Source organism: Vanellus vanellus (genome assembly GCF_965231255.1).
Source record: "Vanellus vanellus genome assembly, chromosome: 4".
Lineage (NCBI taxonomy): Eukaryota > Metazoa > Chordata > Aves > Charadriiformes > Charadriidae > Vanellus > Vanellus vanellus.
This window is the reverse complement of record NC_138909.1, coordinates 24,291,945-24,309,820: the sequence shown is the minus strand read 5'-3', so window position 1 is coordinate 24,309,820 and position 17,876 is coordinate 24,291,945. Positions and strand designations below refer to the sequence as shown.

Sequence of the window (17,876 nt, the reverse complement as noted above, 5' to 3'; positions counted from 1 at the left end):
GTGTTAATTTAAGACTACTTTCCCTTCCGCTTGCTTGAACTTGTGGGATTTTTAGCAGTTTCTCTGCCTGCCTTTCTGGAACTCACTTTTCATTTCTGATGAATTTAAAATCAGTGGGCCAGAGAAGGAGAACACAGCTTGCAGCATGGGAGATGCAACAGAGGGAAACAGACTGAAACTCACCCAAAATGTTAAAAACAAACCTCAAAAACACTACAGCAAATTGAACTTCATCCTTTAAAGCAGAATGCTACTGATCTTAACTATGTCCCAGCAGCATGACGCAGTTATGACAAAGGCAAATAGGGTCCTAACTGCCAGACAATACCTACTTTGATTGCAAATCTCACAGTTGACCCTGCACCACCTGCCTCTGCACAGGCAATTAACACTTTGTGTTGGATATGACCGACACAGATAAGTTGGGACCTTGTTCCTGGCCTGTAAAGCATCCTGAGAATACTGATGCTGCTCACCTCCACAAACCCCAGCTCGAGCTACTATTGGTGCTCTCAGCTGCTTCTCTGATTTGCTCTGATGGGAGGCTCTTCATTCCCTCTCCTACATCACAAACACCTCCTCACCCAGACACAGGAGTTCAGGTATCACATGGCTGGTAGCTTTGGCTGTTAAATAGAGACTGGATTTTTTTACTAAATCCCGAACTTTCAGTACCTGAAATCAGCCGGGGGTAAGGGGGGAAGACTTAGTGCAGTGTGAAGTAACCACAACTTGGTGCTAAGTCCTGCCAAACTTTTTCTGGCAGCTTTGTAATACGCCAGTGCCACAGAGATGATAAAAGCTGGCAGTTAGAGGCGTATTCTGTGGTGCAACTCATGGCTGAGAGGTAAAGCTACACTGAAGAAAGCAGCTCATTCCGAGCTCTTACACTGACTTGCCCACACCTCATTATTTGCACCTCTGTCTCCTATACCACCATTGTACTTAGCGTATTTGGTTTTAATAGCGGAGGCTGTTAATGTTTGTAGAGTCCCTAACACGGTAGGCTCACAGTTAGGAATAGACCCATACAACTGCTATTAGGACAAAACTCTAATAAGCCCTTGGCTGTGGTGCGTTCCACAACAATGTGGGCTCTTAGACACTCTCTGATTAAATGTTTTCATACACATCCACACACCCCTCCTCCCCCCAACTCTTGGGATCATGAAGGGTCTAAATAGACCACAGAAATCACGGTGTCACGTGGAACAAAAGAGAATTTGTCATTTTCCTGGTAGAGAATGCTTAAATCTGTCACTTTTGGAGAGAGTCCTGCTATGAAAGTCTGAAATTTCAAAAGGTTTCCCCCTGTAATAGAGAAAAAGAAATAGTATTGGGGGTCCCAAATGAGGGAAAGCTAATTGCAGAATATATCTGTTTCAAAGCTCTTCTGAAGAGTGATGAGAAGAATAGCTCACCGGGGGTCGGACTTCCTGCCAAATACTACCGTAGAGAAAGGTAGTCTAAATTCAATGTTGCTTCCTTAAGCCACAGGTTATCCATTACAATTCTATAGCAGCCACCTTAAAGATAAATGGCCCATTAGTTATGAATCTTTATCCTTTAAGCATTAGAGTTATGATTTGCCAGTTGCTGGCCCTTGTAAACATGTAGAACCACAGCATTTCCATTTTATTCTAAGATTCATTCCAGTGGGAACATATGAACAAATCCAGACCTCACAAAACTCTAACCGCGTTTTACTTCCTCCAGCTGTTTGTAGCTCAGGAGTGTGCCCTGACAAAAGGCAATACTGGCTTATACCAAACCAAAGAACCAAAGCCAGAACATAAAACTGAGGGTGGCTCATGGCAACACTATGACTCCGCCTTCTCTCCCTGCCCCCATATCTCTTCTCGGCTCTCTGTGGCTAGCAGGAGTGACAGTGGGGAGATGAAATTATTTCTCTCTGTTTTACAGGGTAACTTACTTGTCCAGTCTGCCCACCGCAGGCTACTTCTGCTGATGCCTGCACAGGGAGGAGTCCCACTCCACCACTGAACAAAGGCTCAAAGCTCCATACACCAGACAGGCAGGTCCTGCTCTTCTACCCACCACAAAATTTCAAGCAATGATCCCTCCCTTCCAGATGACTCTGCTAGCAACCAGTATTCAAAGCTGTTTGTTTCTGTTGTGCTTGGTTGGCTTTTAACTGATGTATGACTTAATTGCAAAAAACACTGGCAGAAAGCAAGCTGCCTTCGGCTTTTGGGCCTTGATTTTCAGTGTCATTTAGATTCCAAACAGGCATCTGATGGCACAGCCAAAAGTATAAAGAGGAGATGACTGTGATTTTGACCACCTTCCATGAAGCCTTCCTGACTGGGTTAATGTTCTGCACAGAAATCTCTCATTTCCTAGAATAATTTTACTCTGCTAAAGAGACAGCAGAAAAAAAAACAACCCTATGTGTCATTTAAGTCCTCAAAATGAAGCCAAAATGACATTTGAAGGATGAATAGGTGTTGTGGATAACGGTATTCTTTTTTCTCATGCCTTTATTGGTACAATTTCCTACTCTGATACAACTATTTTCTTTTTAATTTCTAGTTTTTTCTAACAGAATACACTGGTCCTCTTCTAATATATCTGCTCTTTTACATTCGTCTCTCAACTATTTATGATCAAGTGGAAAGTAAGAAAAACTTCCGCCACCCAGTGGTTCAGTAAGTGACACTTGTGTGAACTATTTTCCTGGGGGACAGGGAGCCAGAGGGATAGAGACTACATTTAAGGGCTGAGGAGGTTACAGGGGTTGTGAGGCTGCATGCCTGGTCTCAGAGTCAGTGGGAGTTTCAGATTGTTCTTATCAATAGCAGTCTGGTATTTGAGCAGCACTCATAAGCCTGACCAAAAAAGGGATCCCAGTTGCAATGGTCACTACACCTGGTCACAATGGGAGATTATTTTCTCCAAATAGTTTGCACTCTAGGCATGCAGACTGAACAGAAGGTGAAATAATAAACGCAGCAGGTAGTAACCCAAAGTCACGCTTGACAGAGAAGAGAGGACAAGACTTCAGGTGTCGCACTCTTAGTCCCTTTGTAGCGTATTCCCACTCATAAGACGAGTAGTATCAGCATCCAGCACAAACGATAACTACCCCCATGCCAGCTCTCACCTAGGCACAGCATGGAGGAGTTTTGAGAGGTCTGCATGTCATGAGTTGGGTCAAGAACAACTGAGAAACTCAAAAGAAGCACCATAGAAATTCAGAACTGGTAATCTGGTTTTTGGAACTAATGTCTTCAAACAGTAATTGTTCCACAGGGCCATACACAACATATATGAATTCTGAAAGACCTAAGAAATAAAACACTCAAGTGATAAACAAAAATAAGAGCTCAGCCACTGTTATAGAACAGTGAAGAGCACAAGTTGTATCTAGCTATACAAAAACAAACCAGAGGAGCTCATATATAAGCATAAACCAGATATCTTTGCTTCTCTCCATCACTGGAACAGTAATGCTAACAAGGAAAGTTAAACAGCTCTGATACGACACAGTAGGAACTGACCACACAGAAATGCAACCTGCTTAGTCTGCTAGAACTCAAGAGCATGCCAAAAAACAATGAAGAGAGGACAGCCAACCAAGATAGCTTTTTATGGCCTTTGACAGCCCCTGCCATTCCCTAGCCTTTGGAAGGACTCTGGAAGAAACAAAGCAGACCTGATCAATGGGAGGGATTAGGAACTGTTACAGACAAGAAAGTGTCAAGCAGTTATACACAATAACTGCGAGGGAGGCTCAAGGCACTGCCACCACCAGCTGTACCCCTCCACAGGATGGTGGTTAATGCACCAGGCAGGCTGCAAACTTTCACACTTAAGGAATTTACTTCTCTTCAGTGTGATTGTTCCCATTCTGGGGTATTAGTGCCTGGCAGAGGGGTGGACGTGATCAAGGAAAGCCTGTCAGCTGCATAAGTTGGAGCACTGGAAGTGGGAACTTTCCCACAGCACTTTTTTTACCCTATGATTGCAGAATCAAGGGAGCTGGTATACAGCAGAGAAACACAGTGAGTAATAATTCCATTTACAGATGGAGGAATAGAGACTTGGAGAGACATTAAGGGAGTTAGTGGAGCTGGGAATGAGAACATAGAGTAGCTGAATTCAAATCCATAGCTGCAAGATGCTTGCCTTCCTTCTTTTGGTCATACACTTATAAGGAGAGAGTTTATGTTAGTACAGAAGAGCCAGCAATACCTCTACCTTCTTTTAAGTGGGCAAGGGGTGTGCAGAATCCTTCCAGTGACCACTCCTTAACAGGTTCATCTGAGGTCCCTGTCCTAAGCCAAATTAATTTTAAAATTCCCAGATTTGGGCAGGGAATAACTTAATGAAATACAACAAGGGAAAGTGTAGGGTCCTACATCTGGGCAGAAACAACCCCAGGTTCCAGTATAGGATGGGGAGCTACCTGTTAGAGAGCAGTGTAGAGGAAAGGGACCTGGGGGTCCTGGTGAACAGCAGGATGACCATGAGCCAGCACTGTGCCCTTGTGGCCAAGAAGGCCAATGGCATCCTGGGCTGTATTAGAAGGGGGGTGGCTAGTAGGTCGAGAGAGGTCCTCCTTCCCCTCTACTCTGCCCTGGTGAGACCGCATCTGGAATATTGTGTCCAGTTCTGGGCCCCTCAGTTCAAGAAGGACAGAGAGCTGCTGGAGAGAGTCCAGCGTAGGGCAACTAAGATGATTAAGGGAGTGGAGCATCTCCCTTATGAGGAAAGACTGAGGGAGCTGGGTCTCTTTAGTTTGGAGAAGAGGAGACTGAGGGGTGATCTTATTAGCGTTTATAAATATATAAAGGGGGAATGTCATGAGGATGGAGCCAGGCTCTTCTCAGTACCAACCAATTATAGGACAAGGGGTAATGGATTCAAGCTGGAACACAAGAGGTTCCACTTTGAGAAGAAACTTCTTCTCAGTGAGGGTGACAGAGCACTGGAACAGGCTGCCCAGGGAGGTTGTGGAGTCTCCTTCTCTGGAGACATTCAAAACTCGCCTGGACGCCTTCCTGTGCAACCTCATCTAGGTGTTCCTGCTCCGACAGGGGGATTGGACTAGATGATCTTTTGAGGTCCCTTCCAATCCCTAGCATACTGTGTGATACTGTGTGATACTGTGTGTGAAAGCTGGAATTTTGCTCCAGAATTTGGATAAGTTATTAACTGTCTGAAATTTTCTTAGCTCAACTGTCTCTGGTTTAATTACTTTGAAATTGTTTAATCTTTGACTCTGGCTACCATACAAGATGCATAATAAAAGTATTTGAGATTTCACATGCTGAAAATCACTTTTCATTTATGTTTTATAATTGGTTTGCAGTGAGACGGGCTCTGGTAAATGTAACCAAGATAAAATGCCACCAGGAATCACTCTTGACATTTGTTTCTGAAACTCAATCTCTATGAGCTGCAACTCATTCTCAGAAGCAAATCAGCAACGCCTGTTATTGTTTCATAATCTTCCTCAAAAGAGAATCAGTATAATAATTTCTACAACAATTACCTCATTTCTTTGTAATGGGCAACAAAAAAGCCATCAGAATGGATTAACTTTGCAACAAAATCTCATTTTGCGTCCACGAGGAAATGAAATACAAACTACCTCCATGCAGCTACTTGAGTTGGCAAAGGACAAGGAAACCATTCAGAAGATATTCAGAGTGTTTTTAAATGTCAGACACATCCTACAGGAGCATTAAGGTGGCCTTAAAACGTGGGAGACGTCTTTTGGAAAAGCACAGCAGGCGCTTGCTTGTATACACAGCTGTCCTTTTTTAATGTCTTGGCAGGGCTATGTATCACATTCAGAGCTCGAGGAGCTCTTTTTAATTCAAGGCTAGTAAAAATAAGTTGCTTCCCTGCAAAATGAAAGCAACTTTATATAACACTGAAAATGATTCCATTAATCTTTGGTTCCAGATGCTTCAATTAAGACAATATCTTAAATCCCACGATTTCAGTGTGACTCTGCAGTTTTGGAATATTAGTCCTTATTCCTTTTGTGACATTAAAGTGTGAAGTAGTAAACAGCAATCTTTCACTTACCTTAATTTCCTTTTATTTTTTTTTTTTTCTTCCAGCTTGGCCTGCTTCTGCCATTGTTTACACTACACCAGACATCTTTTGGAGACATTATTTGTTCACAAGTTTTCGGGAGGGCACACTCCTCTGAAAAATATGATAAAGGTGACAATATGTTTATCATTTTGTTTAAGAGAGAATATCCTCACATCAAAGCAGCCCTTGGAAGAAGACAGGAAAATAAAAAATAATTTATTTTCTAGCTCCAGGAATTATGATTAGTCAAAATACAAATATAGGAACAATTTCAGCATGTCCCCAAGGACATGAACTGAAATCAATGTCCATTTTAGCTCCTGCATGTCAATGTCCACTTTGGCTCATCCACCCAAGGGGCTGATTGTCGTGTCCAGGATATTTTTCAGACTGAATGTTACTTTATTATGAGATATGCTGCTGCAACATCTAGCGATACTGACAGAAATCACACTTCACTTCCTCAGTGCAGTATAAATATAGAGCAAGAGACAGGGCCTTGCATTAGGAAGCTAAAATCAAATTACAAGTAGAAAAAAAAATAATCTCCTTCTATAGGGGGAGGCCTCAGGAAGGAAGATAGTGAGCTGGCCTAAAGCCTTCTGTCTCCCAAAGCCTCCTGAATTTCAACTGTGTGTCATTACTCATAGGGTCTCCTATCTTCTATTTCACATACTTAATCTCAGTCATTTTGTATCACCCCACTCCCCCACCCCCCATTCAGTGTGATGTAAAAACCCTCCCTTTAAAAGTTTTGCAATACTTTTAAGATTTTAATGAAGGAGATAAACGTATAGCCATGACAGGAGGCTTGACTCGATTCCAGTTGGAAAGGAGGTAATGAGATGCACAGCTAGAGATGTTCTTTACAATACACAGTGTTTAAACAAAAAAAAAAAGGGAAATATAAGCTAAACAGCTTTGGAATTAGAGTGCCAGTTCCAAAGTGATTCATGCATGTGGGAGTTAAAGACCCACAGTTACTGTTGTCCCCTCGTGTCTGTGGTACATGTATCACAGTGGCATTATATAAAAAGATTAAAAAGAGAAAGCCTGACTTGCAGCCCTCCTTCTGGGATGGAGCTGTAGCCAGTCCCAGCACACTGCTCTTCCCAGGAAAGTACTAAGCATGGGACCCTTAACTTAGACACATAGAGAGGCTTATCCAGTCTCCAGGGATGCTTCAGTTATTTGGCTGGTGGGTTTTGTTTTTTTCCTTGTACAAAAGATGGAAGCAGTAACCTCTACACAGGGCAAGAACATGATCACGTTATCTCTGCTTGGGCTTTCCCGAGCTCATGGCTTCAGTCACCAAGCAAATGCAGCTGGGGTGCTGCTTTTCAACAAGAGGGTGAAGTGGGGCTGAATCCATGGGAGTAGATGCAGTGTGTAGCTCAAATGACTGTATAGGAACTGTGTGCCTTTTTTTTTCCCAGGGTTAAACCAGGCCGATTCAGTTTTACTGTACTGTCTCAGCTGGTTTAGTGTTCTGCTTGGCTTGCTCTATCTTGCTTGGAAATGTTGAGTTTAAGGTATAGTAACAGCTCAGCTGTTTTAACCAGCCCGAGGCTTCTGATAGTACAACTCAGAGAAATGTGCCCTTCAGCAATAGAATCAAATAACAGCAATTCCTACAACAGGCATAAAACACATTCAACACAATCCAAGAGATCTACAAAGTCTTTCAATGATCATCTGGGTTTTGCACTTACCAGAATTTATATTTATAAATATAAAGTTTTGTACTTGCTTATTGCCCTTTCTAACAAAAAGCGTATCTTTTGTCCATTCCAGGGCTGTGCCTTTTACTGGGGATTCACTTCCTGGATTGCATACTACATCAACCATCCACGGTATACGCCACCATGTACGTACAAGTAGAACACAAAACTGACCTTGGTCTTAAAAAGTTTTTGGTATGCAACCTGAAGTCCTCCAAAATCAATAGGTGGCCCCAACATGAGATCCTATGACTAATCTAGCCAGAGCCTTTACTCCCTGCCAGAAGGAAGATTGTCGTGCCAGAGCCACTCCTGCTGTGCCACTGAATGTACATTCCTGTTCAGCGATGGTCAATTGCTGTCCAGTTTTATGAACTGGAAATATCGGCCAAGTGGAGAAAACACAAAGTTCGATACATTTTTCTTATCTTCACAATATTTGTATTAAGAAGGCAGGAGAGAACTAGAGCTGGCCGCATTTTCTTGGAGGAGATACTTGTTTGCTAAAGATACATCCTTTTCATGAAAATTAAGAATTTTTTTTTTTTATGAGAGACCGGTAAAAGTCAATCAGATACTGCTGATAAAAATGAAAAATATCCTATGTTTTTTGCTTCCAGATTTCATTCATCATCTTGTTTCCTCTCATTATATTTTATTGCTGCACTGCTGTTTCTTCATGATTTTTTCTTCTTATTTTCTCCTTGAAATTTTGCTTCTTTTGAGCATAATTTCCATAAATTTTGTTTCCTGCTACTGTGCTTTCCTTGCTACACCTTAGTCTTTCTTTTCCTCTGCATCTTACACTTATCTATGAGCTTTGAGAACAAAGGGTTTGCTTTTATTTTCAGTTAAATTACTAATTATTTAGTAATTTTCTTTTATTTTCAGTTAAATTACTGATTTTTTTCAATCAAAAATTCCTCCTGCATGGCATTTGCTTTCCTTTCAAAATAACACAAAAGTTATGTTTCAAAATGATGTGTGATTCATTGAAAGACAGTTGAAATTGGTGTGGCTTTAACGGTAATGCTGCAAACAATGTTGAAAGCTCCCTATACACAGCTTTTAGCAGTCTGGGCCATCAGATCAGTAAGTGCAGCTGCTTTATAGACGAAACCATTTGTTCAAGACACAGCTTTCCAACAGAGAAAGCATTCAGAAGAATTACTTCTAATTGCTTGCCGCTGCCTTGAAATGACAATTATAGGTATGTGGGTCTAATGTTGGAGATCACCAGCCCTCTGGCATAGTTAGCTGGATCAGTAAAACATTGGTGGTTTATTCTGGATGCAGGAGCAGGTTGACCTCCACAGCCATATCCAGAGATGGCTGGATTAGGAACAGGTAAAGAAAGGCAAGCAGGTAGTTGCAGAATGCTATGCAGGAGTAGAAAATTAAACCAGACAGACAAAGGGCCAAGAAGAACATCTCCTTAGCAGCTACATACTCACACGTTGACATGTGCTGGTTGTTCTGAGGAGGAGTTTTAGCACATATAGGATACCACAGAGTATCACAGAGGAGTACCAGAGTATCACCCTGGTACCAGAGAGGAGTCGTGTGCCAGCCAGAGAAAAGGGGTTCTCAAAAGTAAAGGCTTGATAAGACTTGGTCAGGAAAGTGAGGTACATATATGTGATTTGTGTCCCTCAGCCATGACCAAGGTTTACTTGAGAACTGTGAACACCTTTGGAGATGAACGTGATACAGCACTACAGTGGTCTGGGGAAAACAGCAAAAAGGAGAGGGCAGGCAAAGGGCAGATAAAAACTGCACAGGCTAAATATATTTCTTGCATGGTGGGACTATGAAGCTATATAAATGGCTATATAATAAAGCCCCGCTGATACAAAAAAAAAAAAAAAAAAAGTAATGCATAGGTTATGTCTTGGGTTCTCTGCTCACAGAGGTAGAAGTGCCTATGGATAAGGGTGTGATTTCCAGCCTGGTGCTTCCACTGACCTTCACTTCATCCCTCCCCTTGACTTTCCAAGGAATTTAACACCACAGCTGCTTTGACAAAGCACTTGGATATATGAAGCTGACAAATGCTAGGAAAAGTTAGGTGAAAACTACCTTGGTGAAGAGACTGGCATTTCTAGAGTGCTGTTACTATTTGCGTCGTCTTCATATTCTGTGTGATAATATCCATTCTTTCTGCAGAGGCTGTCAGGAAAGAAGTATTTCTGCTCCTCGGCACTAGATTAATTTCACCCATAGCAAACCATGTGCATACCGTAAAATGCAATTTATAATTTCATTCTATTTTCTAGCATTTGGCCACAGACAAGTTTCTTTTGCTGCCCTTGCTTTTCTGGTACGTACAAAAATAAAGTTTTATTAATGACTGTGGAATAGGAGTAACACAATTTCCCAAAATGCAGTAATGCTGCTATGCATTTGTGTATTTATATATGTCCACACTCACAGCCCCGTGTCCTTTGACTGTATTTAGTGATAAACTATTAAGATTTCTAGGCCAGGAAGCCTGCTAGTACTATTTACCTAAACGGACCTTTATGTGAAGTACTGTATCTGAGAGCCATGAAAACATCATCAGCATTATTACTACTCGTAATTGTAAAACCATTAATATTTAGACAGATTGGAACTTGCCATTTTTAAAACACTGGAGCATTACCACCTAAGCAGACTTTGCAATAGCACTGCGTACCCTGAAAAACTTAATCTTAACGGCTATTAAAAACAATAAAAACCTGCTGAAGTGGGTGAAGCCAAGGGAAAGCGCAGGCGGTGAAGGAAGGCTGAGACTACCAAATCGGATGTTTGAATTAAGATAACCATACAACAATACAGAAGCTCAGTAAGAAATTCTCACATGGAAATGTCTGTTCTCTTCTGTCTTCTGTGGGCATTGCACTTGGAAATGCTGAGCGTTGACTTACCCAAGCAAGCATGGGTCAGTAGCCAAAACAGTCAGCCTCTTCGAAAATCAGATACAGATCAGTTTCCTGAAATATAACAGGAAGAGGGGACAGTAATGTGTCTGGGCTCCTTCAGGCAAACCCTATTCAGAAAAGCATTCAAACAACTCCTTAGCAATATTTAAATGCTTTCGTAAATCAAGACCCTTAAAGATCAGAGTTTTGGCAGTGTTTGTCTCTGGGGTTGGCCATGCAGTTCTCAGCTCTTCCTGCCCTGATAAGGTATAGCAAAGACAATAAGGTGTAGCAAAAATACTCATATGAAGAAGTTCACACACTGAATGAGACTCTACAGCTGAAAGCGTTAATCCCATAGCGTGGAGACAGGAGGTTGTGGTAGTGGTAGGCAGTGGTGTGTCCAAAGCCTTACTGTCTGCACCCTTCCCAAGCTCAGGGGTTACTTGAAACCAAGCAAACCACTTGCCTGAATGTTCAGTGCTACCAGTAAAACTAGTCGTTGTCAAAATCTCTGCCTAGAAAAAGCTTTTCTAATGAAACATCCTTCCTCTTCTCAATGTAACACGCCCTGCTATAGCTTTTACGGAAAATGCTGCCATCAAGCAAAGACATGGATCCTTTTGGGGGCACTTGCTATAAAATATGGCCATCCCCTTCAGATGTGCATCAGCACCTGGTCCATGGTCAGAATTTGTGCAGTTCTTTTGAGAACTTCCTACCCATGGCAACTCAAAAATTTTCCCTTTCAGACCTTGTTCTGGCAAGTTCCCAGACAATGAATTTAAAACAGCAACACAGGAAATAAAATAATTTGAAGCCGTTTTCACAGGTTTCTAAAACATATGAATAAAATATTTGGAAGATTTTTTTTTTTCGTCTTTTAAGGCTTGTCTTTATTACATATCCTGATTTAAGTGTATACATCTGCAGCTGCTGTAAGCAACAGTACTGAGTAATTTGAAGAGTGTCAGCAGGCCCTTCTGAAAGATTCTCATATTTAGAGAAATTAATCTTTGCAGGGACATTTTTCATATAGGGTATGCATGGAATGCAAAGCCTTTTTTCTGCTGTTCCTTGCTGCCCCGTATTTTATATCTGAGACACTGACTAAGGACTAGCTCACATTAGCAGTACTTCTTGATGTAAGAGCATTAGCAGCCACATTTCTAAAGAGGGACATAAGAGCTAATTACAGCAGAATGCAGCTGCAGAGTCAAAGGTAAGCCTATAAAAATCCCTGCAGAAATGCCCTTTGCTTGTTTTACTTATAATTGATTATAGAATTAGTAGGTGTTAACTCTAGTGCGTGAATCTCTTTTGCTCCACAATAGTATGGGCATTACACATTTCAATATGTATAGTGTTTCACAAAAACACTTCTAACTTTGAAACTTTTTTCTTTAAAATAACAGCAATCAGAAACAATCATGTTCCTAGCTCATAATTGGAAGTACGTAAATTAAAATTACTTCTATCGCTATAGCTAGAATTATAGCCTTTGATATCGTATTTTATAACAGAATTTCCTTTTCTGGCTGTTTAGTGGTTTACATCTGGTGTTTATGATAGATGACAGCCAATTAGTTGTAATTAAAAAACATAAAAGGACTGCAGGATTTGACCCATGACTACATACCCATGCAGAATACCAGCTTTGCTAATAGAACTGATTTAAACCTTCCTAACAAAACCCACAGAAATCTCTCTGCCAAAAAGGGGAAAATTCTTCAGCAATGCTACCTACAATGTTCTTTCAGATAACAGCACATTTCAATATAAAATTAAGTTACATATCCCTTTCAATTAGTTTTAATTGAAGTTTGTTATGGATGACTTTCAGAATTGGCTTAAAAAAATTACAATCATATTTCTTTTTTTTATTATTAATTTTGTGACTTTACACTTTTAATGTCTCTAGGATTTAGCACTCTTCATTTTTATTTAAATTTATTAATTTTTTCCAGCCCTGCAAAATTTAGAATGATGAATGATATAAGAAAACAAAACTTTTTAACATCGCATTTTTTTCGATTTGAGAGGAGAAATCAGTCTTCAAACCCAGAAATGAATAAAAAAGTTCAGTTCAGTCCGAGATTGAAATGTATACTACATTTTGGTTTTCTTCATAAAGCAGGGGGAAGATGAAAAACATAAAATTAGATTGTTGTACTGACAGACTTTCTTTTTCAGGAATTGCAACTGGTTTTCCTACCAGTTCCCACTTTAAATATGAGTAGTAATTGGTTTGATTCTACCGTAGATGTAATTGATGAAGTACTGAAAGCCACAAGCAAATCTGAAATCCCCTTGTATTACATGCTGTATAACCAAGTAAGGAGACGTGGTACCTCTTCCAAAGATTTAAACCATCTGACTATTAAAGACCAAGTTTGAGAGGTTGGTTGGTGCTGGAAATGGCATAACCAGAGTGTAGCAGAACCAGGAATAATACTGGCTTCCTTTTAATTATCAATTCCCGACTACTATCCATTCAATCATTCTGCCCTGCAGAGAACCGCTGCCTGTTTATTCACCCTATTTCTCCTTCCCGTATGACTCAGCTAGAGAGCTGGTGACTGTGCTCTGTAACCAGTGTAACAAAGGTGTTACACCGAACACCTTTGAAAGTGTGTGTAGGAAGAGGGTAGGCATGTTAACTTGTGAAATCTTTACAAAACTAGTGGCCAAATTCTCACTTGCTTCATTTGCAGGTGGGATGAAATCCAAATCCTGACAATGATGTTCAGCTCAGAGAAGTATCTTGCTAAATTCCTTAGACCCCAGGAAGCCTCTCTGATCTCCCCAGACTAAAGTATGTTGCACATGCTGAGCATGGAAAACACGCTGAAGGCCTGCCTACACTGAGGTCTACGGAGCTGAAACGTGGGCTTTCACCCCAGGCTGCGCCCACAGTGCTCACTAGACACTTGTGTGTTTGACAAAGATCACAGAATGCATTTCCCATGGGAGAGTCATTTTAGAGTACATATTTTCTGGATACAGAGACTAAGCTGTAACGGGGGGGTTCTGGTTATGCACTGCAACACAGTTACCGCAGTATTTTAGGCATACAACTGAAAATATGTTTTTAATGTCTTGCAGATGTGTGAAGCTGGAAATCACTTTATCAACGTAGCTTTAGCTCACCAAAATCATTCAGGTCTGTCTTTGTTTCCTGTTTGTCTATTTAAGACTGAAGTGTGCTTAACCTATCCATCTTCTGCTGGTGTACAGTAATTTATGTATCTACATCCACAGAATAAAGAAAGATGAAGTCGGTTCCATGCCATCGGTATAACATCTTCAAAATAAATGTGATGAGAAGGAAACATTAGCAACACTGTTGTTGTTGTTATCAAGCTTATAGCAAATTTATCTTAATTTTACACAACTGCAATTTAAATATGGATTTAAGCATCGAAGTTCTCTAAAGCATCCTGTTGGCTGACAATAGAGGATTCAATTTTAAATAAGTTTCAAAAACTTTTAAACTAGATTGCAGAGTTTTTAGATACGTGCATCTCATGCAAAGATACACACACATATATACAAATACAAAGACAGACTCATGAATACCTACACAGGGATCAATGTGTATGTTATGCTCTTAAAAGACTACTCCAAGCATGGGGTTTGAGTCTTTTGTACCATGAGAATAAAAGTTACACTATATAGAGTAGAAAGCAAAATATATTTTCAGTTAATAATAGTATAATTTCACACTATGACAACCTATTTAAGAAAATACTTCACCACAGTATGATCAGCTTCACACACTGAAGTGTGTTGCTATTCTGGAAAGCTTTCGATGTACTGTGGTTAGGCAGATGCTTATGTTGTTTGTTGCAAGGGGCCTAATTCAGTTTAAAAGCAGCAAGAGCCAAATAATTCATCAGCGCCTACAAATATTAAAGATAGCATTGTTGCTAGAACTTAAAAATGAAGTGTTGCATATGTGGCATTCTGTGTGAGTGTCATCAGTGGCTGCGGAGAGTCACGCTGTTAGCTCTGGAGTTGTTTTCCTGTTCTACCCTGGGATGAAGGATGAGGATGCAAAAGGGGACAGGTTCACATTCCTGTGTCAGGCTGAATAAGATACAGCTGCATCCTTTATATCCCAGAAGAGTGCCCTTAGCCCTCACCTGCCGGCTAGTCTGCATTAAACTACTTGTCTCTCTCTTCCTCTGAACAAAGGTTGCATCCTTTGGACGTGCCAGACCTTTCCTGTAAAATCTGATACATGGCTCGCTAAGCAGCATTCTCACTAGGATACATACAGCTTTTGCTGTCTCAAAAGATTTCACTGAAACTTTTTTAACGAGTTGTACGCTGGGAGCATTAGCCAAGGGGATGGCTGTTACATAGGCAAGCTGTGATAAGGCTCAGTTCCCCTCCCTGTATTGAAACTGGTTTTGTCTTTGTTTGTTTGTTTTTTCTCTTTTTTTTTCTTTTTTTGTTTTTCCTTTCATAAAGGAAGTAAAGCCTGTTTTCCAAGTCCAACCTACAACCCCTTCACGTGGCTCTTCTTGCTGGTATCCTGTCCCAACTACACGTATGAGGTACATGACTTTCTTCTGCTTATATGCAAAGGGTAGGTGGTTACTGTGCTTCAGCTTTTGCCTGCAGAAAATTTGCAATGCCTCCACGCAGTTTCCTTTCCACATCAATCATTATGTTCTGTATGTCAGGGTCTCTTTGCTCCCACAAAAGTTTCTGCAACAGACCCTTCTCTTCCCTCACATCAATATCATGACTTTTGTGTATGTTCCCCTCCACCACAGACTCCCCAGTGATCCAAGGAATTGCCATCCATCTATTCACCCCCATCCAGTACACTGCGGGCTTCCTTTCTAGCTATTTTTCCTCTCCCGTTTCCGGTAGGAGTGTGACACCCTTCTTCCAGGGGAAGCTTTTCGGGAAGTTGTCACTTCTGAAAACTTACCCTTTTGCTTTGCATAAGGTATACAATTAAGAGTGCCTTTGTCTTTGCAACAGGTTGGGTCTTGGATTAGTTTCACAGTGATGACACAAACCCTGCCAGGTAAGTTTGAAACAGAATGAAGATAGCCTCTAAATTGTTGTTTGCAGAAGTGAATTCTGGAAATCTAAAATTTGCCAAAAAATGTATGGCATATGAAATATTGCCCTCAAATCCCCCTAGTGACATGACTGTATAAACATTCAATGTGCTACCCTACTGCAACACCTTCTTTTGATCAAAACCAGTGCTCTGCTTCTTGTGAAAGATTTTTTTTTCTTCTGTTTCCACAGTGAATGCAGACTTTGAAATTTATAAAAAAAAAACCCCTCAGTATTCTTCATTTACAACTGTAAATCATTTTTTGATGTAGGAAAATTTCTTTGCATTGTAAACCTGGAATAATACTTCTAAGAGGGAAAGGAAAACAGATGTACTTAGTATTTCACAAGAGGAAAGACACACACGTTCCTGGTAGCATTTCCCCATTTGCTTATATCAGGCAGCCAGCTCATAATAGCATCCTGCTTAGCAGCATTTGCAACTCTTCCCCAGTGCTTTCCTGCATCCTTAGAGACCTAAATACCCATACAAATACGGTCCCTGGGACTGAGCACTCCAAAACATTCACTTTTTAATTATTTTTCCATTCCAAAATAGAAACCTATAAAAGCTACTTGCAAAAAGTAGCCCCACGTGGTTTACAAATGAAAAAGAAAGGAATTTCAAAAGTGGATTAAAATGCATTGTGCAAAAATTAAACTTTTAATTTTGTTTGAAAAGATACAACATTTTTGTGCTTTAGGCTCTGGTGTGGAAACGACCTGAAAGTTTGGGGACACTGTAGGGCTGCGTTTACAAGGGCAGGGAGCAGCAACATATGCAGCACACTCATCCTTGCTGAAATCGTCCCAAATATAACTTGACCAGATGCCAAATGAATGTTTCTGGTCCACCAGGTCATTTAAGGAAGAAAGGATAATGAATTTACAAAAAGTACATGTAAAAGCATGCCCCATTCAGTGCCACTCAGCCTGAAGAGAGAGGTACCCAGGAGACCACTTAATGGCTCCTCACAAGCACAGCAGGGGCCTGGGCATCTATAGCTGTTAGGCTTCGTGAGACCTCACTGCCAGGCAGAGAAATCTGTTCGTGCACCTACTGCCTACTTGCCCAGGGCTGAGCTCTCCCTCCATGCAACATGAAGTTATAGCACAGCTCTCTGTTACGGTTGGGAGCCAGAGGTAAAAACAAAGAAGTGTTATAGGCCAAAAGCAAACCAGAAAAATAGTCAAGAGAGGCCACGGGTAAATTCTGTGTTGAGGTGGCACCATGCCCAAGGAGGCCTTGTGACTCATGGTGAAGCCATAGGTGATACAGGGGGTGGCTAGTAGATGTGACCATCGTCTGTGTGAATTCTGATGTGGAGGCTGAGCCTCAGGCCACGGTACATCAGCAACTGCAAGGCTGAGAGCAAGGGCAGAGTTAACTTGTCTCTGCCCACAGAACAGACTACAGACTTTTCAATAAATACTCTTGTATTCACAGAAACAGGCGTTAAAAGAAGACACATGATCCTTTTTTTTTTTCTTTTTTTCTCTTTTTCCTTGGTAGCTGGCATTTTTGCTTTCCTGATGGTCATCCAGATGTCTCTCTGGGCCCAAAAGAAACACAAGCTGTACCTGAAGAGATTTTATCCAGAGGTGCGGAGAAAAGCAGCTATGATTCCCATCATCTTCTAAGCTCTTCAAAAGAGTTGAAGCCTAAGTGTACCGTTCAAGAATGAACTCAGAGTAAATGAGCCATTTCATTCAGTAACCAAAGCGGATCAGAGGAAGAACTACTGGATATCTTTTTCAGAAAATTAACAGTTCAAGATGAAGAGCTTTTAATTAAGTGAAAAAAGTGTAGCTCTTGAATTCTTGGTTCCTGCTAAAAGATATGATTTAATTAGATTTTCTGTAATGGAGCTAATTGGGAAGGGACAAGAATATTGCTTATATTGAATGTTAGGCTAGATATTTAGCTGGTGTAAATGGACACAGATGCTGTTAAAATTAACAAATACAGCTCATCTGCATGCATTCAGGTCTGGTGATTTTAAGGTTCAGTGTTAGCTGTTGATGAGTTTTGGATTTTTGCATCAGAAGATGTTTCACAGCCTTATTTTTATTAAACTGCACAGAAACAGCACGTTCT

At 40.8% G+C, this 17,876-nt stretch overlaps 1 protein-coding gene and 1 long non-coding RNA gene across 2 annotated transcripts in view; one reads left to right on the top strand and one right to left on the bottom strand.

Annotated features, from left to right (window-relative positions):
* TECRL (trans-2,3-enoyl-CoA reductase like) overlaps window positions 1-17,494 on the top strand; it is a gene marked incomplete at its 5' end in the record, with an annotated part of 72,707 nt that extends 55,213 nt beyond the window's left edge. The window contains 8 exons of the mRNA XM_082482726.1: window positions 2,554-2,669; window positions 6,096-6,201; window positions 7,867-7,939; window positions 10,070-10,113; window positions 13,802-13,863; window positions 15,177-15,258; window positions 15,695-15,740; window positions 17,292-17,494. Coding sequence (XP_082338852.1) covers window positions 2,554-2,669; window positions 6,096-6,201; window positions 7,867-7,939; window positions 10,070-10,113; window positions 13,802-13,863; window positions 15,177-15,258; window positions 15,695-15,740; window positions 17,292-17,419 — 657 coding nt within the window. The 3' untranslated portion in view covers window positions 17,420-17,494. The remainder of the gene's footprint in view (window positions 1-2,553; window positions 2,670-6,095; window positions 6,202-7,866; window positions 7,940-10,069; window positions 10,114-13,801; window positions 13,864-15,176; window positions 15,259-15,694; window positions 15,741-17,291) is intronic.
* Window positions 10,737-17,876, bottom strand: part of LOC309671481 — a 164,955-nt gene continuing 157,815 nt past the window's right edge. Inside the window, exon 3 of the long non-coding RNA XR_014269144.1 lies at window positions 10,737-10,768. This is a non-coding gene — a long non-coding RNA (uncharacterized lncRNA). The remainder of the gene's footprint in view (window positions 10,769-17,876) is intronic.